Raw genomic sequence first — 23,341 nt, forward strand, 5'->3', positions numbered from 1 at the left:
ACAACAGCTTACATGATGAGGTTGGGGCTGAAACACACAGTTAGCCAACCTGAGAGGAGAGTCTTCCCAAGGACTGGTCAACAACACTCTAGGCCCAACCACAACAGAAGAACACAAAGAACCCACAAAAGGGACACCCACAAAAGGGACACACCTAGAGCCAAGAGCTCAGAAGTATAAGGAAAACACACCTCTGGGCTCCACCAGTCTCACAATACAAAATCCCTCTCCACAAGACTGGGAGACAGCAAACATACCTAATATATAAATACAAACACTAAGACCTACCAAAATGGGGAGACAAAGAACCCCCAAATTAAAGAAAAGGAAAAATCACCAGAAAAAGACTTTGATGAGATGGAGTTAAGCAAGTTATCAGAAACAGAGTTCAGAGTATTGATTATGAAGATGTTCAAGGAACTTAAGAAGACACTAGATGATAAGATCGAGGACCTTAGTGAAAACATGAAAAAAGAGATACATAACATAAACAAAACTCAGACAGAGATAAAGAATGCTGTATCTGATATCAAGAATGCACTGGAAGGAATTAAAAGCAGGCTCAATGAAGCAGAGGATAGAATAAGTGACTTAGAAGACAAGGTAGAAAAAATCACTCAATCAGAACAGCAAAAAGAAAAGAACACTTAGAAGCATGAGGACAGTCTAAGGGAGCTTTGAGAAAACATGAAGTGAAACAACATTCACATTATAGGAGTGCCAGAGGGGGAGGAAAGAACAAGGGATAGAGAACTTGGTGGAGGAAATAATGATAGGAACCTTCCCTAGGCTGGCGAGGGAGAAAGCCACACAAGTTCAGGAAGCACAGAGGGTTCCAGGCAAGAGGAAACCAAAGAGACCCACTCCAAGACACATCATAATTAAAATGGCAAATGTCAAGGACAAAGAGAAAATATTAAGGGCTGCAAGAGAGAGATAAGCAGTGATCTACAAGGGAACCCCCATAAGGCTGACAGCTGATTTCTCAACAAACTCTTCAGGCCAGAAGGGAGTGGCATGAAGTTCTCCAGGTAATGAAAAGCAAGAAAATGCAACCAAGATTGCTTTATCCAGCAAGGCTATCATTTAAAATTGAAGGGGAAATAAAGAGCTTCTCAGACAAAAAAGGCTAAAGGAATTCAGTACCACCAAACCAACACGACAAGAAATGCAAAAGGACTGCTTTAAGGAAAAGAAAGAATAATGAGAGAAAGGAACATCAGCATAAAGGGGGAAATCTCATTAAATAAGTTGATATGAATAGTAACCTTACATGTAAATGGAATAAATGGTCCAATCAAAAGACATAGGGTAGCTGAATAGATTAGAAAACAGGACCCAAATATATGCTGTCTACAAGAGACCCACCTGAGAGCAAAAGACTCACACAGGCTAAAAGTGAAGGGATGGAATAAAATGTTCCATGCAAATGGAAAGGAAAAGGAAGCTGGAGTAACAATTCTTATTTCTGAGAAAACAGACTTTAAAATAAAGACCATAACAAGAGACAAAGATGGTCACTACATAATACTGAAGGGATCAATCCAACAGGAGGAAATAACACTTAAAAACATTTATGCACCCAATATAGGAGCACCTAAATATATAAAAAATTTCTTAGTGGTCTTTAAGGGGGAGATTGACAGCAACACAATCATAGTGGGGGACTTTAACACCCCACTGTCAGCACTGGACACCAGCACTGGACACATCATCAAGACAAAAAAATCAACAGGGAAACACAGACCTAAATGACTCACTAGACCTAATGGATTTAATTGACACTTACAGAACATTTCACCCCAAAGCAGCAAAATACATTCTTCTCAAGTGCACATGGAACATTCTCAAAAATAGATCACATGTTAGGGTACAAGGCAAGTCTCTACAAATACAAAAAGAATGAAGTCATATCAAGTATTTTTTCAGATCACAATGCCATGAAACTAGAAATCAAGCAGTATAAAAAAACTAAAAAATATTCAAACGCATGGAAGCTAAATAGGATGCTATTAAGCAATGAATGGGTTACCAATAAGATCAAGGAAGAAATCAAACACTTCATGGAAAGAAATGAAAATGAAGAGACAACCCCAAATCTATGGGACACAACAAAAGCAGTCCTCACAGGAAAATTCATAGCATTACAGGCCTATGGCAAGAAACAAGAAAAAGATCTAATGAACCATCTAACATAATAACTAAAAGAACTGGAACGAGAACAGCAAGAAAAGCCCTGAAGAAGTAGAAGAAAGGAAATAATAAAGATCAGAGCAGAAATTAATGACATAGAAACTAAAAAAAAAAAATACAAAAAATCAATGAAACCAAGAGCTGGTTCTTTGAAAAGATAAATAAGATTGATACACTTTTAGCCAGACTCATGAAGAAACAAAGAGAGAGGACCCAAATAAATAAAATCAGAATTGAAAGAGGCAATATAACAACTGACCCAACAGAAATAAAAAGGACTGTAAGAAAATTCTATGAGCAACTATATGCCAACAAACTGGACAACAGGGGGGAAGTGGACAAATTCCTAGAAGCATACAACCTTCCAAAGCTGAATCAAGAAGAGGCAGAAAACCTGAATAGGCTGATAACAACTAATGAAATTGAAGCAGTAATCAAAAAACTCCCAGCAAACAAGTCCTGGACCAGATGGATTTACAGGTGAGTTTTACGAAACATTCAAAGAAGAATTAACACCTATTCTATTCAAACTATTCCAGAAAATTCAAGAGGAGGGAAAACTCCCAAACTCTTTTTATGAGGCCAGTATCATGCTAATCCCCAAAACAGATAAAGACACCACAAAGAAAGAAAATTACAGGCCAATATCCCTGATGAACATAGATGCTAAAATCCTCACTAAAATACTAGCAAACAGGATCCAGCAATATATTAAAAAGATCATACATCATGACCAAGTGGGATGTATTCTGGGGATGCAAGGCTGGTACAACATCTGCAAATCAATAAATGTGATACATCACATAAACAAAATGAAGGACAAAAATTATATGATCATATCAACAGATGCAGGAAAAGCATTTGACAAAATCCAGCACCCATTTCTGATAAAAACTCTCAGCAAATTGGGAATAGAGGGATCATACCTCAACACAATAAAGGCCATATATGACAAACTTATAGCCAACATCATACTCAATGGTGAAAAACTAAAACCATTTCCCTTAAAAACAGGAACAAGACAGGGATGTCCACTTTCACCACTCTTATTCAACATAGTACTGGAAGTCCTTGCCACAGCCATCAGACAGGAAGAAAACATAAAAGGTACCCAAATTGGAAAGGAGGATGTAAAACTGTCATTATTTGCAGATGACATGAAATTATACATAGAAAACCCTAAAGATTGCATCAAAGTACTACTAGATTTGATAAATGAATTTGGGAAGTAGCTGGATACAAAATCAACATCTGGAAATCAATGGCATTCTTATAGACCAACAGCGAACTTTCAGAGAGAAACTAAAAAAAAATACGATTTATAATTGCAACTAAAAAAATAAGATACCTAGGAATAAACTTAACCAAGGATGTAAAAGACCTGTATTTGGAAAAGTATGGGACACTCAGAAAAGAAATAGAGGAAGATGTAAACAAGTGGAAGAATACACCATGCTCACGGATTGGAAGAATTAATATCATTAAAATGTCCATTCTACCCAAAGCAATTTATAAATTCAATTCCTATTAGAATACCAACAGCATATTTCACAGACATAGAACAAACATGTTGAAAATTTATATAGAACCAAAAAAGACCCCTAATAGATGCAGCCATATTGAGAAAAAAGAACAGAGTGGGAGGGATCACTTTTCGGGACATCAAACTGTGCTACAAAGCCATTGTAATCAAAATGGCCTGGTATTGGTACAACAACAGGCATATAGATCAACGGAACAGAACACAGTCCCCAGAAAAAGACCCTCTCCATTGTGGTCACTTAATATTCGACAAAGGAGTCAAGAGCATACAATGGAGTAAGGACAGTCTCTTCAATAAGTGGTGCTGGGAAATTTGGACAGCTACATGCAAAAAAATGAAACTAGATCACTAACTTTCACCATAAACAAAAATAAACTCAAAATGGATAAAAGACTTAAAAGTAAGACATGAAACCATAAAAATCCTGGAAGAGAACATAGGCAGTAAAGTCACAGACATCCCATGTACTGGAATTTTCACTGATGCATCTCCTAGGGCAAGAGAAACCAAAGAAAAAATAAACATATGGGAGTACATCAAACTAAAAAGCTTCTGCACAGCAAAAGAAAACAGCCTCAAAATACAAAGGAACCCAAATGGACTGGGCAAACATATTTGCCAAGGATGTATCTGATAAGGGGCTAATTTCCAAAGTGTACAAAGAACTCATACTACTCAGCAAGAGGAAGAAAAACAATCCAATTAAGAAATGGGCAAAAGACCTGAATGGACACTTCTCCAAAGAGGACACACAGATGGCCCAGAGACACATGAGAAAATGCTCACATCCCTAATCATCAGAGAGATGCAAATTAAAACCAGTGAGGTCTCACTTCGCACCTGTCAGAATGGCTCCATCAACAAATCAACAAACGACATGTGCAGGGAGGGTGTGGAGAAAGGGGACCCTAGTGCACTGCTGGTGGGAATGCAGACTGGGGCAGCCACTATGGAAAACAGTAGGGAGGTTCCTCAAAAAATTAAAAATGAAGCTGCCTTTTGACCCAGTGATTCCCCTCCTAGGAATGTATCCTAAGAATCCTGAAACAATCAGAAAGAATATATGCACCCCGATGTTCATAGCAGCACAGTTTACAATAGCTAAGATCTGGAAACAGCCCACGTGCCCATCAGGAGATGAGTGGATAAAAAAGCTGTGGGACATTCACACCATGGAATACTACGCAGCTGTAAAGAAGGAGGATCCGTACCCTCTGGGACAGTATGGATGGACCTGGAGAATATTATGCTAAGTGAAATAGGCCAGGCAGAGAAAGACAAACATCACAGGATCTCACTTATATGTGGAATCTAAAGAACTTAATAAACTGATGAACAGAATAGATTCAATGACATGGAAGCATAGATGAGACTGACGAATGTCAGAGGGATGCAGGAGGGCGGGTGGGTGGAGGGGAGAGAGTAACCAAAGAATTTATATGCACAACCCAGGGACAGGGACAGTGGTGGGGAGAGGGACTGGGCAGGGGGATGGGACGGGGTTGATTGGGTCATTGGGGAGAAAAAGAGACATTTGTAATATTTTAAACAAAAATAAACAAATAAATAAATATGCATTTTAAACATTTAAAAATAAATGAATAAATAAAAATAAATTTAAAAAAAACAGAAACAATTGTTGTAAAACAGGTCGTATTCTCCAATCAGATGGTGCCTAATTCATGGAATATTTGACAGAAATGAAAGAGGATTTGTTGCTTACTTATCTCATATCTGATTAGGGAATTGTTACAGGGTCTGGGAATGTGCTGCCTCTGCTTACTTACTAAGAATGCGTTAGAAAAGGGTTTTGAAACATGATCTTTACCTGTAAAATGAATGACATTGAGGATAGACAATGACCTTTTATGTAAAAATTCATTTTGTTTAAATATTAATCATCTTACTTTCCGTGAAATGCAATAATTTAATTCATTTTGTGTAAATGGCCTAAATATATTGGTTATGGTGCTATGATACTCATCAGAACAATGTAATTATTACCTAATGTGTTTTCTTAATAATTAAACATGAACTCCCAGCTTATCAAAACATAACATAGAAGCATAACATTAAGCAATTCCCAAATACATCTGCAATGTGAACGTTTGAGGAGCATATTTAGACTACTGAATGGATACTTGTGAGAAAATTAAAAATTATTTTGTTTCATTTCCAATGTTTGCTAAAAAAAATTGACAAAATCGTAACTGTAAACCTGGAAATGTGTAAAAGATCCTGATGATTTTTTCACAGCATGTGATTATATAATCTACTACCGTGAGGGGTTATGCAACTGAGAGACTAAGCACTTCCCTGGAAGCCAAAGAAGTAAAACGAAATTCATGTTTCAGAAGTTCCCTACCCCAAACGCATGTAATGTAGTAAAAGAAAGGTGGCTTGTAATACGGGCTTTTATATAATTCCTATTCTAACATTGCTAAATTTACCATTGTTCAAAGCATTTCAGTGGTTAAAAGTGCTTGAAAATCTGTGACTGAGATATAAGTGATATTTAATGTGAAAAATTCATATTAAAACAAATAATAAAAAATGAATATTTGAATTCTACAAGGTATTTAATTTTACCAATTTTAACCTCAATAATATTTTATAAAAGAAAAAAAGAATGTTAATCAGAGCTAATAGCACTGTTTCAATTTCCCACAGCACCTCCAGACTTCTACTTATATACCAGGATTTTTAAAAATGTTCCTTCACATGTTCTTTTATCTGACTTCCAGACTCTTTTCCCTGATGTTGACGTAGCAGAGTTCTTTGTTGTTCTTTATTGTCATTTCCATTAGTTGTACAGCTCTGTTTTCATTACAGAAGATTTTGTATTTAATTCTTTGCAAATGGATTTATGTGGCTCCCACAGAGTGAAGGTTCCGTAATTTAAACATGACGTGACCGGCGCGGTGAGATTTGTTGTCCGTGTGTCTGTCCCGCTCCGCGGGCATGAGCCGCACCGCTCACCGCACAGAGCTGGTGGCTGTCGGTCACTGCGGGTCCCTGTGCATTACATTGAGCCGAAGGAGACAGGACACGGGGCGCGATCGTCCCCCCTGGGGCAGATTCGCAGAGTGTCCCCTCCTGTCCCATTCTCTCCGCGTCCCTCTGAAGCCGTCTGCTGTGTGGAGGGTGACAGCCTCGCTGCACAGGGACAACTTCATTTCACTTGTGAAGCAAGTGCTCTGAGCCTCTGTCACCTCCATAATATGTGAAATTATTTATATTCTCCTTCTTCAAAAGGGGATTTGAGGTAACAGGTGTTTAAAATGTCTGCTGGAACTTCTTCCTATTAAGTGACAAAGCTGACAAGAGTGAGGCATGTCCAGTCACTGACGTGCCTCCCGAGGCCTGACACTGCTGTCACCCCTCAGGGCCGAGCAGCCCGAGGCAGTTCACTCAGCAAACCCGCCTTAGTCTACACTGACCCCGATTCACACGGCACCAGGCGCCCCGAGGCCACAGAGGCCACAGCACTGCGGGTGACTCAGGCCATGGGAAGGGTGAGTGTGTCAGGAATGACACAGAGCAGGCCTGGCTGGTGTGGCTCAGCTGGTCGGAGTGTCGTCCTGCACATCAGAAGGCGGCGGGTTTGATTCCTGCTCAGGGCACAAACCTGGGTTGCGGGTTCCATCCCCAATCGGGGCAAATACTGGAGGCAACTGATTGATGTTTCTCTCTCCCTCCCTCCCTCTCTCTAGGATCAATCAAAATAAGGAAAAGAACAGCAGGCTTTGAATATATAAAAAATAAAAAAGAATGATGCAAAGTTCTATAGGGACTCAGAGGAGAGGGGTGTTCCGATTAGGTTTATTACCAAAGACTTTCTGGAGTTTCATTTACAGTGGAGCTTAAAGAATTGCAGGACTGGAGAGATGGTCGGTGAGCACGTCAGTCCAGGCTGAGAAAACTGGAAAAGAGGCACAGAAGTTATGAAAGGTAATTTGTGTTTGAGGAATGGTCAGTAGTCTCCTTTGATTGGACAATGAAATAAATTGAGTGCTTCGTAAGGCGAGATCTTTCAAACACTTTATAGGAATTATTTAGGAGGAAACTGGCTTAGAGAGGTAATTTTCCAAGCTATTTACCTGGTTAGAAAATGGTAAAGCAGGACTTGGACTCCAGCAGTTTGGCTCAAGAGCCTGACTGTATAATGATTAGATCAGAGCTGCCTTCAAGGAAATGTGTGAAATAAAGTGAAAGTTAGATTTGGTGTGGACTCTAGATGGCGATGACCATGATGAATGGCGGCCTAAGACGTCTCAGCTTCATTTGAAAGTCATGGGGATCTTTAAGTTTTGAGGTCAGGAAAAGAAAGAATTTGAAGAGAGTTTTAAAAAGCATCAATAGGTAGCAGTTTACAAAATGGATTTGAAGGTTAAATTAAGAGCCAGTGGAGGGGAGTCAGTAATTGGCTGGAGTGGCCCAGGCAGGCTCTCACCTAGACACAGGGTCAGTGGGACAGAGGGGACTGAGGGGATGCTCTGATGGCAGCCGCAGGGGGGGTGATCATGTTCTTCCTGATACTACATCGTCACAGATAATTAAAACACGTCTACATTTTTTGCATTCAGGCCATGAAATTTTAATTAATATTATTAATTAAAATGACTTGACAAAATCCCCTATATTTTATAATACTATAAATAAAAGGAAGCTGGTAGAGATCAGGCATAGCAAAGTCCTGACTGTTCCTCCTTGAAACTTTCTTCATTTCCTTCTTTTTTCCTTCCATTCTTTCTCCCCTCCTCCCTCCCTCCCCCTCCTCCCTCCCACACCCTCCTCCCTCCCTCCCTCCTGGGACCCTCCCCCTCCTCCCTTCTTCCCTTTGTTTTTCTCTGCTTCTGTCTATTATTCTTTCTGGCTGGCAACACAGCAGAAAACTATAGTGATATACAATAGCCATTATCTTACACACAACTTTTTCAAGTTTCAGTAGCAAAAAATGCATTATTTTAAGTACAGGAAAATTGCCTACAACTGCAGTACAGGCAGGCCTGTCCACAGAAACACTTGGCAAGAACCTTTGTTTGTTTTTTGCATATATGTCTGCTTATCACCTTGAACTGAAATAGAAAAATGCTTAGAACAGTGCCTGGTACAAAGCAAGTACAACAAGTGTAAGTAAAGTTTTACAAAAGAATATAATGTAAATACATGGAAAACAGTTTGTACAGAATCACATCAACTCTTCATGTTCTTGCGTTCACAATGTCTTCCGTCTTGTCCTCTGTCATCAGATGTATATTGTCCCATCTCTTCTCTTTTGAAGCCAGTTTCTTGTGAGAGTTCATTCTTTTCTAAAAGGGGTTGTTTCTAAAACATTGAAGAAAATATATTGGTTAACATCAAATTACTACTTAGAAATGCAAAACAAATATTTATAATATGAGAGTACATTGGAAATGAACAGTATTTCCTGTCTTGTGACTTGTAAGGTTACTCTGAGTACAAATTTGGGAGAGCAGTAAGTAAGGGACAAATCCCAATTATGGTCAAACTTGATGGATACATATATTTAACATGTAGTAACACAATTTACTTCACTGCACATATTTGGGGAACTAGTCCAGTTTCAGATGAGAAAGGGTCTCTTAATCCACAGCTGTCCCGGGAAGCCAAGGGAATTTCTAAATCATCTTCAACTGGAGGATTTCTGAGTAAACATAATATAATACATGAAATGTGACTTCCGTCTGTGAATCTCTGGACTACTATTGATCTTCGATGCACCAGAAAGGATGTAATTGCACAGAGCAAGCAGCCCAGAACTCCTCAGAGGGATCCCCAGTGTACTCAGCAAGAGAATGGATCAGTGCATGCGTGTGAAAAAAACTACCCAAGGCCACGGACATGACCATCCGAGAGGATCAGGGAGAACAGCGCCCCTCCCCCACCTATCATGTCCATTCTCAACAGCCACTCTGGGAAATGCCACTCACAGTGCACTGGGTAGAGCAGTAAATGGGCCTTGCCTCAGGACCGGGAATAAGGAGCCCCAGATTGAACATGCTTCTGGCTCCATCTAACAGGTTTTAAAAAGCAAGACCTATAACAATCAAACTGTTTCTAAATAAATTATCTACATCCAAGGGAAAAGCTAAAGACATTTATAAGAACATAAAAATACTCAGCACCCAAAAAGTAAAATTCATGGTACCTGGCAGCCTATCAAAGACTACTAAGCATATCAAGAAGCAGGGAAATATGACCCATAAAATGAGTAAATTGATCAAAAATGACCCAGAAATGATACAAATGTTAGAATTAAAGAAAAGAACATTAACTTAGATAACATATTCATATCCCACATATTCGCAAGTCAAAGAAGAGACATAAAAGATATAAAAAGGACCTAAATAAATTTTTAAATGTGTGAGACAGTAATACAATGGATACATTAACAGCCTAGTAGACAATTCAAAAGAAGAAATTAATTAATGTTTGTTGAGGAACAGAGACCATCTAAAAGAAAAAGAGAAAGAGTAAAAAATTAAAAAAGGAAAAGAGTCTCAGGGAGATGGGGGACAGCATCAAGCAGCCTCATGTGTCTGTAGACAGGAGGGACAAAGACGTATTTGATAATGTTTATTATCACAGCTTCTATTCTACACTATACTGGAGGTTCTAGTCCATGCTATCAGGCAAGAAAAGAAATACAAAAAAGATGAGAATTTGAAAAGAAAAAATAAAGCTACCTCTGTTTACAGACAATATGATCACTTGTGTAGAATATCAACTGTTATCTGAAAAAAGACTACTAGAACTAAATAAATATTTCTAATAACCCAGAATATAAGATGAATATAATATTGGTTTTCTATAACATCTAATTTGGAAAAAATACAAATAATAATAGTGAAAATTATGAAATACCTAGGGATGATTGCATCAAAAAGATGTGTAAGACTTGTACACTACAAACTCATATCATCGATAAGAAAAGTTAAGGATACCTAAATAAATGGAGAGACATATTTGGTTCATGAGTTGGAAAACTCAGTATTCTCAAGAGATCAACTGATTCCAAACTAATCTACTGAGTCAACACATTTCCAATGAAACTGTCGGGAAGATTTCCTGTTAGAAATTGACAAGCCGATTCTAAAATTTGTATGTCTATGTTAAAGGGCTTAGATTAGGAATAACAACTTAAAAGAAGAACAGCCCTAGCCAGTTTGGTTCAGTGGTCAGAGCACTGGCTCAAGGACTGAAGGGTTCCGGGTTCGATTCCGGCCAAGGGCACGTTCCTTGGGTGAGGCTCAGTCCCTGGCCCTGTCGGGGTGTGTGTGGGAGGCAACTGATCAATGTGTCTCTCCAACATCAATGTTTCTTCCTCTCTCTCGCTCCCCTTCCACGCTCTCTCAAAAGGAATGGAAAAAATATCCTCAGGTGAGGATTGAAAAAAAGTTAATAGGGTGGCACTGGAATTACAAGCTATTTTTCTCTTAAACGGATTCAGACTCTAGCATGGCTGGGGTGGCTCAGTGGTTGAGCATTGACCTAGGATCCATGAGATCGGGGTTCCTTCTCCTTCAGGGCACATGCCTGTGTTGCAGCCACGATCCCAAGTAAGGGGCCTGCAGGAGGCAGCCGATCAGTGACTCTCTCATCATTGATGTTTCTATTTCTCTATCCCTCTTTTTCCTCTTTCTAAAATCAATACAAATAGATTTTATAAAAAATCAAAAACAAAAAAACAGATTGAGACTCTAAATCATAAAATATTATACATTATTGAAAATTAAAAGCACTTACTCCAAAATTAACTGGTGGTAACAATTGAGAACTTTTCCCAAGAAATTCTGATTATAAGAAAAAATCATTTATATAATTTATTTTTCGATAGGGATTGGAAGTATAGTTTATGGTGTGAGAAAAATTCAAAAGTAGTTGCATCAAATAATAGTGCAATACTTTTTATATTACAGTCAAAATATAATAATGACAGATCTATAGTAAAATTTTCCCTAACTTTCAGCTTCGTATAACGCAGATCTTTGGGGAAGCTGATCCATCGCCGTCCTGTGTAGTGTACTTTCAAAAATCAAAACCAGCAGAAGCTTCTCTAACAGCCGAGATCAGAGGCGAAGGGAAACCTACCTTCTCGGCGCCCTCTCCTCTGCTTCTGCGCCGCTGTCCCTCTGTCCCAGCTTCTCCTTCAGCATCTTCTGTGGTCTTTGCCAGAAGCAGCATCTCGTGCCGTCCATCCCTAGAGAGCACAGTGTCACTGTCACTGGTGTTTACAAGAAGCCTCTGCAGTGTTTCCACCACCAAGCAGGTCAGAGCAAGTCAGGACCTGACAGAAACCAGGTCCCGGGTAATGAGAGTCGCCCTGGCTTTCGGACGGGCGGCTCCCTCCTGCCCTCCGCCTGGGGATGCAGCCTGGTTCTCTCTGCAGGGTGATTTTTACTAAACCTAAACTGAAAAAGTCTCCTCCTCACACTGAGGGCTGTAGGGGTTAAATGGTGTCTATAACTTTCAGAATCGTCTCCTTAAGAGCAGACACTGGCTCATACATATAGTTAGTGGTATGAGTCTCAGTATTTTATGTAACAACTTGTATATTATAGCTGTGAAGAAAGATTAATGTCGGTAAATTATTTAGACCTGAAATGACTTCAAGAACTATGATAGACAGCTAAAATTATTTACAAATTAAACACTGCTCACAATTTTTCTCTTTATATTTTAAATGTATCACCCTGGCCAGTTTGCCTCAGCGTCAGCCTGTGGACTAAAGGGTCCCGGGTTCAATTCCAGCCAAGGACACGCACCTCGGGTGCAGGCTTGATCCCCGGCCCCAGTCGGGGCTGCTGTGGGAGGCAACCAGTCAGTGTGTCTCTCTCACATCCATGTTTATGTTTCTGTTTCTCCCCACCCCCACCCCCTTCCACTCTGAAAAGTAATGGAAAAAATATCCTCCAGTGAGGATAATACACACACACACACACACACACACACACACACACACACTCTTGAAATGTCCCTCTCACCTCTTCAGTTTTTCTACAAAGACTGTTTCCTCCCTGTGTGTCCCGCTGTCGTCTGTCTTCTCTGTCCATCCACAGTGGCCGCTGCTCCTCTGCTGGGAGCTCAGGTTGGTGTAATTTCCTGCTCATCGTGTCCAAGTATCTGAATAAAAGTGCGAATGCAAGTGAAGGTGAGTTGGGTGCTTCCCTTCTAGTGGCATCAGCTGCTTTGGTGTGCCCGACCCCCTCCTTGCTCACTTTTTATTTCTTGAACTACAGGAATTTCAGTTTTTCCCTCGGTTCTGCTCATGGGCTTGTAAGCCAGCGCTCCCCATATTCTGTTACACAGGTCTCCCCACCATGTCAGCTGCTCTTATGGCCAAAACAATGGTAAAATGTGGAGCAGATTCTTTCAAAACATTTTGCACAGTAATTATTCATAACTGACTAGGCTTAGGGATATGAGTTTGCAAAGCAGGCTGGAATTACTGAAAACTGATTTCACATCTAGAAAGAAAAACCAGATCTGAATTTCCTAAGAAAAAGATGTATCCTGGGCCCCTGCACCTTCCAAGGCCTCGATCAAATCTTCCATGTGTAGGCCAGGTCTCTGGGATGTCAACACGCTTAAGGAACTACCACAAATGAGCCCACGGAAGACAGAAGTCAGGCTGTGCAGCCCAACCCCTCAGTGGATTAGAAGATTGCTTTCCTTTCCTCAATTTTCAGCCTCCCCCCTCTCGCCTCTCCCCTGAAAAGAGCCATAATGGAAAACACCTTGGGAAAATGAAGCCAAGCAGACATGGTTTTGAATCCTAACTCTGTGACCCTAGTTCATTTTTCCTTGTGTCTAAAATTTTCTCCACTATAAAAGAGGGAAAATAATGGCATCCTTTCAAGAAAATTTCTGTGAAGATATGTGTAAAGAACATACCTGACTGCTTCATGGAAACAGGTCCTCAATAAACAGTATCTGTTCAGTTTAAAAGCCTACAACATTTTCCCTAAATTGCTAACATTTAGCACCTCTGTGTTTACCAATCACATTTTAGAAGTTGTTATGCATAAAATAATATGGACTTTATTTTTTTACCTTTGATCACATTTTGATAATTACATGTAAAATAATATTAAGTGATCTTCTTTCTTCTCTGCCTAATCTTTCAAGAGCTCCTCACTACACCTAATATAAAATCCAAATTCATTACCATGGCATTGAAAAGGGCAACAGGATCTGTTTTCCGACTCTACAACCTAATGTCACGTCCACTAGAAACCTTTACACTCACTCAGGACAGAGAAACATTAAGCTAAGATTATTTTTCACTATAATGATGAAAAAGCTTTTAATGTTATACAAAGTGTAGTTTGATAGTTAATTTAGGAATTTAAATGACTTAAGTACACATTTACAAATTATTTTTTTAATTTGAAAACAGATTAAAACTCAGGCATAGAAATGTAAACACCTTTCCCCACGATGAAGAGATTTAAATGGCAATGTGTCCACAAGGTAAGTATTTTCAGGGTTTCAATGTTACTTACTAAATTATTCCATGAAATCACTCAAAGACAAGCTCTTCCACAGCCAAGTCAGCTTTACATAAAAGACACTTTTTAGCAGCACACATGGCAAGTAAGTGACACAAGATACACACAGCAGGCTGCAAACACCTTTAAGCAATCAAAATTTTCCCTCTTTTCTTATTCCCTTAAAATCCTCACTTTACTTTCAATTTTATAATAATATAAATTTATATTTCAACATCTTACTTAGGAGGATTATAATTAAATGAACAGAATACTGAGAGTATTGCCAGGCGATTTAATAAGAAACACTTCTTGTCAATTCAGTTATGCTACGAAATTTTATAAAATATGAGAAAATACTGGCAATCATGGAGCTTCACACATTATTGAAAGATTATTTAAAAGTGCAGGACACATTACAAGCCATAGATCCAAGTAAAATCATTATACCTAATCTTTCTCTTTGTAATATAAATCTTTAGGTTTAATGCTTAATTATTCAACAAATGTGTATAAAAAGGCATAGCGCTTTGAAACTACATGGGTTCAATGACAGCTTTGTTGACTCAGTAATTCATATAACTGTTGAGAAGTTTTCAGTAACTTATTTAGATTATGTTTATTAATATGGTACAGTTATAAATTTGAAAAAAATCCAAGTAAATCAAAGAGCATTTAAGTCAAAGGTAATGCTTAGTTAGCACTTCTCTAAGTGCCAGGCCCCTTCCCAAGTGCTCTACAGGTCTCACCTCACTTAATCCTCATAACAACCCTGTCAGTCCTCATTTTGCACAAGAGGAAACTGAGGCACAGGGAAGAATCCTCTCAAGCGCACACAGCAATAAATAGAGCTGAGATTTCAACCCAGAGAGTGCTGGCTCCCAAAGTTAGTCTTCGATGATAAATCAAAATACCTACTCCAATTTATCACCACGAACAATTTCATAGGTGTTTATATACATTTGTAAAGCAAATCTTACTACTTTCAAATATTAACTCTCACTAGGGAAAGAAAATGATTCAGTAAGCATTAAAAATTAAAAATTTTTGATTTACAATTTAAAAGGTCACAGTACTCTAGACTTTCAAAGTCTAGTTTTAATTTTGTGTGGGAAACAATCTGAAATTGAACTTGAGGATTCATTACTGCAAACAAGTGCGTTACTGGAAGCCAAAACCATACACACCACACAAGCCGATGAAATGAATGTTTGTGCAGAATGTAGTATTCACAATGCGGAAAACTTCAGGATAAAATAAAAATTCTATCTAACCTTTCCCAAGTTATACTAGTTTTTCTGTGCCTGATTAATTAAATAATTTTACTGGCATACACTACAAAAGTTGACATAAATACAGTAATTTAGAGAAAGGAGGGAACCTAAATAAAAAGCTTGGCAGGCAGGATGCTGGAACATATAAAACATGAGAGAAAGAACACACCTGGGAAAGAGGGAAAAAGAGGTCAAATAGATTGTTACCTGGAAAAAAATGTCAATGTAAGTTAATTTAACTTGTCAACATGTAAGGTAAATTCTCACATTTTCAGCTAAGAAAACTTTTCAAATTTATACAATTATAAAACACAAACTTAAAATACGGTATTATTTATATCCACTTTTAAAATAAGGCGAAGTAAATTGGAAAATTACTAAGGTATATTTTTCGGAGGGGAATTCAATAGAGTATGCCCACCAATTACTGGAGAACCAAAGTTAAGGTATTACGAGGCCATGGAACCTATCATGACGGAATGTACAGCACAGTCTACAGTAAGTCCGCAGTATATTCCAAGATATAAATAAAAAATGTTACAGAAAAATCTATTTCTTTACATTTTAATACAGACTGGCTTTAAGCACCTAATCTTTAAAAGAGATTTTAATTTGTTCAGCTATTCCTGCCAAAAGTTTGATAATCTTAGTGAACTATTAAACATACTTACATGCAACCCAGTAAAACCTAGAAAATACTTAAAACAATATTAATGACATTTTTTACTATCATCCTTGTGAATATTTTCTGCTCATTTTCTTCTACTGTATTACCAAATCTAAAAATGGTAAATTTTTTGAAAGCTTATACTTGAAAATCCTGAAAAAGAGATGTGATAGAACTGTTCTAATTTTATAATTTCTTCCTTGCCAATGTGCTGCTCCTACAATTTGCCACTGTAACTGCAGAGGCAGGAGAGGAGATTCTGACGTCACAGACACATTTTAGCTCAAGGAGGAAATAGGGCATCATAGACAGTCCCACAGGGAAAGCGAGATGTATATCAGACAATCATAAGTTACTTTCTAGAAATCAGTTGGCTAATTTCTTTAAAAATAATTTCCAGAGATGATAGTCGATGGAATGCATTATAGGTAGAATAAGTCACTTATTCAATATAAGCCCTTGGAACTACCGATTACCAAAGGCCACCTGCTAGCAAGATAGTTCCTAAAAAGAAAAAGAGAACAGCCACTCTTTTCCTCTAGCTTCTGTACCACCAGAAATCTCCATTTTACTAGTTCATTCTGGCAGTTTGTAGGCCAATTATACAAGAATACTCAAAGGATAAAGGCCACAGAATATGTGATTTTCATAATGAGAGGAGTTGTTACTTAATTTCTTTTAAAGAGGATCTTTCCCTTGGCCAGGTGGCTCAGTTGTTGGAGTGTCGCAGGTTCAGATCCTGATCATGGCACATACCCGGGTTTGGGTTTGATCGCTGGTCTCCGGGCCTGTAAGAGAGGCAACCGGTAGATATTTCTCTCCCACATCTACGTTTCTCTCTCTCCCTCTCCTTACCTCTCTCTCTAACATCAATTTTTTAAAAAGTGAAGTCTTCAAAGTCTAAAAAACTGAAATTAAAACTCATAATTAAAATTACTTTAAAATAATTCATATACACTAACAATGTCTAAAAAGTTCAGGAGGAAAGGAAATAACTCATAATGGAAAAAAAAGTGCCCAATTTTGAACTAGGGAGCAACAAAAAATATTTAAGAAATATCTGATGTCCAAAAAGGCCCTCACCCCAATATCAAAGTAAACATTAAAGCATTTGTAACTATAGTATATAGAAATAGGTACTTTAAGCTTTCTAAATGGGAACATCAAAGCTCAAAAGAGAATGTTATGTAGGTGGTTACTAGAAATTTAGAAAAGTTTAAGATACAAATTTCCCATTTTTCCAAAAATTGAATGCAAAAATAAACAAATGTAATATCCTCTAGTAGTTAAAATAATCAAAAGGGAAATGAAAAATACTAAGGCTCATGGATTAAGCTTAGGCTAAAAGACTTCCTCATGATGTTGAAAATTTTCATTTTGTTTTAAGAGGAAATACTAAACTTGCTGGAAGAGGCACCTTGGTATTTCCACAGCCCTTGTTACTGTAGATGAGAAGCCGACCATGTTAATTCCCCTCATTTCTCCCCTAAAAGGAAATCACTTAGCTGGGTTTGAGCAGGAGCGGTGACATTTCTCCATTCGTGGCACATGAGGGGCTCACCATGTCCCAGCCCCTCACTCCTCATTTAGGATAAGATGGCACTGGCCCGCTGCGCAGCACTAAAGTTATCGCAGCTGCGGGATTTTCTTACAGCCGCCCTGCACAGGTTTTTGTTTTCACAATATCTGGAAATGGCCTAGGAGCAGAAATCAAAGAGAGCGCAGACACGTTAGAAATCACAGAGTTGCAGCCTGAGCACAGAAAGCACCACCGCTGAGCCGCACATGCCGCCTCCTCAGGCAGATGACAGCTCCTGCCCTTGGGGAGCTGCGGTCTCCGCGGCCAAGCCCTTGGGCTTCTCCTTTAAGCTAATTCACTAGGTGAGTCTCTTAGGGACTGTGATTAGATGGCCAGAGGAAAGGGGGACGGAGGATTTATTTTAAAGTTTGGGTTTTCTCAATGGTGTCTAAGGCGTGACAGGCTCCTAACAACACTATCACCTGTTGCCTGCGCACTTGGTCCCTTAAATATAATAAACACACGGGGGAAAATCAGTGTTACTCAGCTACTTAAATTCTACCCAGTCTTTATTAGCTATTATCTGCTCTAAGCAAATTTAAATGAGACAGGCTTCTGCTGTACTTTCCTGAAAGTAGGAAAGATCTAATGATTGAAGCACCACAAGGTACTGTTTCACTTGCAAGTTAATTATGGTAGAAACACGCCGTTTGCTAAAGTGCGATCAAAGTCCCACAGAAAGTGTCCATTTTAAACGTGTCCATTTCAGTTGTGAATAATTTTGTTGTATCACCAAAGGTCATAAGCCATAAATATGACTGTTCTATGTACTTTACCATTTCCATTAAAAGCCCATGTACTTTCTACTCCGAGTATTTCAAACACACATTCCACAATTAATACAGGTCCCTCAGGTGAGCTTGTCTAACAAACTCACGGGACTGAACTGTGACATATACAGAAAAGGCATGAACTTGCAAAGTGAGTTAAGATGGTAAGTAGGTTATGTTTGTAGATATGATTAGTGATTCAATTGTAAGAAATTATTCATGTATGGTTACAAAAAAGAACAGTTTCAAAAAAACCACCAAAGATTAAATTTGATTTAAAATACTCTCAATCATAGTCACAGGAAACATAATTTTCTTATACAGTGGGATTCTTCCTATCAGCCATAAAAGATACTGGAAATATGTGAAAGAGTTAATAAGTCTTCTTCACCCTGGTAGTTGAAAAAGCTTTTCATTGTCCTACATAATCTGATTTACCCACAGATGGTGTCTGGTGTCTGGTGGAAACCCCACTCTGTGACTCCGCAGCCTTACCTCCAGGGTCTGTGCTCTTTCTTTTCGCAGACAAGCAAATGCATTAGGCAATTTGTGGTCACTTGCTAGGGACCGAAGGTCAAAATAATATTTGGCATAGACACTGGCAGAGACGTGCAGACGAAACCGGAGTAGAAATAAATACTGCGTCTCCAGCTCATTTCTGAGGAAGAAGGAAAACACAAAACCCACACGGGGCGCGTCAGTCCCGGGGCCGCCCGCAGGCCCCGTCTCAGCCCGAGGCTGCTCTGACTTAGTTATGAGACAACAGAGGCCCCGCTGCGCTGCTGCGCTAACGCTCAGACAGCACCCAGGGCACAGGGACTCGGGGGCCCTTCCGCACCCCAGCACTTTGAGGTTGGGACAAGGGGGAGGAGGGGACGTCCCCCTGAGCCCTGTGCTGCTGGCCCGGGCTCGTTCCCCAGAGTCCCGGCAGCGCAGCTGGAGGCTCCCGCTTCTCCCCGCGCACAGGCCCCGCTGCGGTGCAGGCGGCAGGAGCTGCGGGGCTGTTTCTCAGCTCTGAGACCCTGCGGGCTTTCTCACCAGGCCTGTGCCAGGAAGGGGCTCATGAAAGGAGAGATGTGCCAACACAGGAGTGGGCACATGGCCATGGCAGCAAACGGAGCCACTGAGAGCTGCCACTATTATCTTAGAGGGTCAACTCTTGAGGCAACAAGGATTCACCTCTAGTAAATAAATAAATAAAGATGCCACACTCAGTGGGACAGGGAAACCCTCCCCGCCCCCAGTGCACGGGGCTAATGTCAAAGGGCATATGCAAGTTTCTGTTCACCTGAACCTTACTGGGGAGAGAAACTGTCACTTTCACAGAACTGGATGCACTTTTAAAACTTTGGAAGGCAGAAGATTACAGATAGATAGACATCTATCGTTTAGCACCTTCCTAGGGTCATCATGCGTGTTAACAGGGATTAATCATGAAGCAAAGCGTGATGCCTACAGATCATGCAGCGTCTGGTTTTTTGTTTGTTGTTTTTTTAGTTTTCCAATGGCTACATGGCTGAAGGGCAGGCTATTCACAGGAACAGCAAATTGCCTGAGTAGCAGCTGCTCAGTTCAACTTATTTTTTGAAGGAAAATCATATATATATTTTTTTACTTTTTTTTTTTACTTTTAAATTTTATTTTTGTTTAAAATATTACAGATGTCCCTGGAAAATCATATTCTAAAAAGACACATTGATGTTGAAAGTTTTAAGAAAAAGCTGATGGACACCAATTTTTCAGTTTAGACTCTAAGGAGATCACTACCAATAGGAGACAACACCAGGTGGATGATACCAATGTACATGAAACAAGGTTATAGTGTCTTCCAATTTCCAAAGATCAAAAACAAAAGCAGTCTATTATAAACATAGCTCCTGGGGTTTCTCTGTTCATACTCAAAAACCATTCTCTACAACTGGTCTGTACCTAGACACTGCAGCCATTTCCCCAGAAGCTCACATCGATGACACCTCACACAGTTCCCTGCAGGTTCTCTGATGTTATAACTAGAACCAGAGCCCCACCAGCTGAGTCGCAGGTTTTTAGAAAACTTTAGCTGCCACCATGGTGGAGCTAGTGTTCAGGAGCACAAATTATCCTTCCCTTAAGGGACCAGATGGAAGACTGATGACAGTGGTGTCAAAGTCACTTTAGCTTCTGCAACTTCCCCCCAAAAAGTAATTGCATTGGTTTCAAATTTATTATTTACTGTCATACCCTTTGCTAAGATCACTACCAGCAAGGTCACTCTGACTACTCAGTTTACATGATTATCAAAGTCTGCTTTTCTACCAAAAGCCACGTTGAAAGCTACTGATAATCCCTGGCCCCTTCTCTTCATCACAACTATTCTCACTTTAGTTTTCAATATGCACTTTGGTCATTCTGAAAGGGTCTTCTCTAGAGTAACAAGCAAAGGTAACAGAAACAAATTCTGGCTACTGCCCACCATCATCTCAATTTCCTATGATGTTAAATATAATCTAGAGGGGTCCTTTCACATTTTCTTAAATGCCACCCACAAACACATTTTTCAAAATTGTTATGAAATTTATTGAGGTCATACTGGTTAATCAAATTACATATATTTTAAGCATACAATTCTTTGATATATCATCTGTATATAGCATTGTGTGCAGACCACCCCAAAGTCAAATCTTTTTTCATCACCAGATATTGGACCCCCTTTACACAAAGACATTTTCACTGTCAAGCAGGCACTCTGTCTGCTGGAAATACCTTTTGGGCTCATCCTGCCTAGCGCATTCAGGGCCCTTCACAGCAGCTCTGGTGGCCCGATGAAAACTCCTTGTGATGTTTGGGATTCCACTCCCATCTCTGCATGCCAGCTCTGAGCAGCACCCTCATGGGTAACCCATGGCCTCCCACAAAGCACTGCTGTGGTTGCTGAGTGCCCCTGAAAATTCTCAAACAGGGTGGGCACTGGGAGAGGCCAGTGATGTTTCTCTAACTGCCTGAGAGGTAGGAACTTCCTAAATCATCAGATCTATTTTTAAACATGTGAAATGCTCATTAAAGAGCAGGAGAGAGCACAGGTATCTGAAACCTGTATATGTGGCTAATCTTCTATCCTGGTTTCTTTAACAACAGAACTTTAGATAAAAGGAGAAAAAGACCGGTAAATGCAAATATACAATGTGTGACTCAGGTTTAAGCTAGAACCCGCTCAATAGTCTAGTGGCGCTAAGGCCATAACAGTGGCCAAAAATTTACTTCAAAGGCCAGATGTATGCCCCTTAAACACGGACTGGGGACAACAGAAAAATGTTGAGTGGGATCCAAAATGGTGGTAGAGTAGGTAAAAGTTACCCTCACTCCTCCCAGGACAAAAATGGAACTACAACTAAAGTATAGAGCCATCAAGTTGAATAACCAATAGAAGACTAGCTGAACAGAAGTCTCATAACCAAGGATTTATGAAGAAGCCACATCGAGAGGCTTCTGGTAGGAAGGGCAGAGATTGAAAAAGGCTGGGCCCGGCTCCCACGTGCACTGGCCAAGCACCCAGAGGGCTATCTCAGCTACAAAGGTCTCCTCTTAAAAGCACAGGGTCTCAGCCCCACACCCAGCACCCAGCCCAGAGCACCAGAGCCAGGAAAAGGAGCCCACATAACATCTGGCTATGAAAATCATCAGGGATCTGTCTTCCAGGGAGAGACAGGAGTCCCATGAAACCCAGGCACCCTCTTAAAGAGCCAGCACACAAAATCTTGTTTATGGTCACTTACCCTAAGCACAAACAAAACATGGTGTCTCAGTGCAGACTAGTGAAAAGAAACTGGGATGTGTGGCTCTGGGGAAAGAGCTAAGGGACAGCTGCCAGGATCTCTGTGCTGAGTCCCTCTCCCCCACTGCCCACAGACATCATCTTTCTTCGTTGAGGACTCTTTTCTTATGACATCAGCCTGAGAGAATGCATAACCCCACCCTCCGACTCTCTGTCCTCTCATTCCGCAGAGCTCATATCCAACAGAAAATTCAGCTACCTGGGCCCAGGGTGTAGGGGTCTGGGCAGATTCAGGGTGTGTCAGAGACTGAGTTGTATGGCTTTGGTTCAGGGGCCTTTTCCTCCCATCCCCATTCCTTAGAGCTTAACAAGTGCCACCCCAGCCTCATAAGAGATCCACTAGCTCCACCTTCTGGAATCCTAACAGCCCTGCCGTGTTGCGCTGGGGATCTCCAGGAGGTCCCGGCTGAATCAAGGACAGACTGAATTGCGTAGCTTCAAGTCAGGGGCCAATTTTCCCTCTCATGTTCAACTGCTGCAGAACCATCCCTTCAAACCACCAAATCTTGGTTTGTTTGGGCCTGAGAAACTCTGTTGGTTCACCCTACATGACTCTCTGAGACACCATTCCACCAAAAATGTCTATGTGCACCCAGCATTTGTCAACTGGCCTTGATGTACCCTGGGAATTTTTTTCTGAGTGGCCTGAGACTCAGCACTGGCACCAAGTTTGAATTTGTATCAGTCTGATGAACACCATTTGCCCCTCCCTGATGACTCACTGAGACCCTAACTCAAGTAACTTGGTACTGCCAGAGGCTCTTTTAGTGACTGAGCTTAACAGGCACCCTCCAAGTGGAGGCAGGTAAAGGTGGATTGTGAAGTGCCTGGGGCCTTTTGCTGACCTACACCAAAGCTCACTGCTGGTGGGAGGTGGCCTTGATGAGCAGCTTGGCCCTTCCCAAGCACTCCCAGTCAAAGCAAGGGCAGCAGCAAACTGTGACTCACTTTATAGCTCCAAGATGATTGCCCAGGGCCAGTCACAGGCAG

General features: G+C 40.2%; 2 protein-coding genes across 5 annotated transcripts in view; one reads left to right on the forward strand and one right to left on the reverse strand.

The window, feature by feature from the left end:
* The window catches only part of LOC308567816 (putative ankyrin repeat domain-containing protein 26-like protein), a gene marked incomplete at both ends in the record, with an annotated part of 466,689 nt that overhangs the window by 318,738 nt on the left and 124,610 nt on the right, over positions 1-23,341 (forward strand). The gene's annotated exons all lie outside the window — the stretch shown is intronic.
* LOC308557893 (cyclin-Y-like protein 1) overlaps positions 11,865-23,341 on the reverse strand; it is a 68,041-nt gene continuing 56,564 nt past the window's right edge. The window contains exons 13-15 of one of the 4 annotated variants that reach the window (XR_013998907.1): positions 19,036-19,198; positions 17,693-17,888; positions 12,835-12,883 (exon numbers count right to left, since the gene is read on the reverse strand). Coding sequence is in view for 3 of the 4 variants with exons in the window: in XM_081138809.1 (XP_080994935.1) it covers positions 17,778-17,888; positions 19,036-19,198 (274 nt within the window). In the remaining variant the exon portion in view is untranslated. Of the gene's footprint in view, positions 11,961-12,834; positions 12,884-13,800; positions 17,889-19,035; positions 19,199-23,341 lie in introns of those variants that run through there. The other 3 variants (XM_081138810.1, XM_081138809.1, XM_081138811.1) reach the window with 3 other exon arrangements.

This window comes from Miniopterus schreibersii (assembly GCF_964146895.1).
Source record: "Miniopterus schreibersii genome assembly, chromosome: 1".
In the NCBI taxonomy this organism is placed as follows: Eukaryota; Metazoa; Chordata; class Mammalia; order Chiroptera; family Miniopteridae; genus Miniopterus; species Miniopterus schreibersii.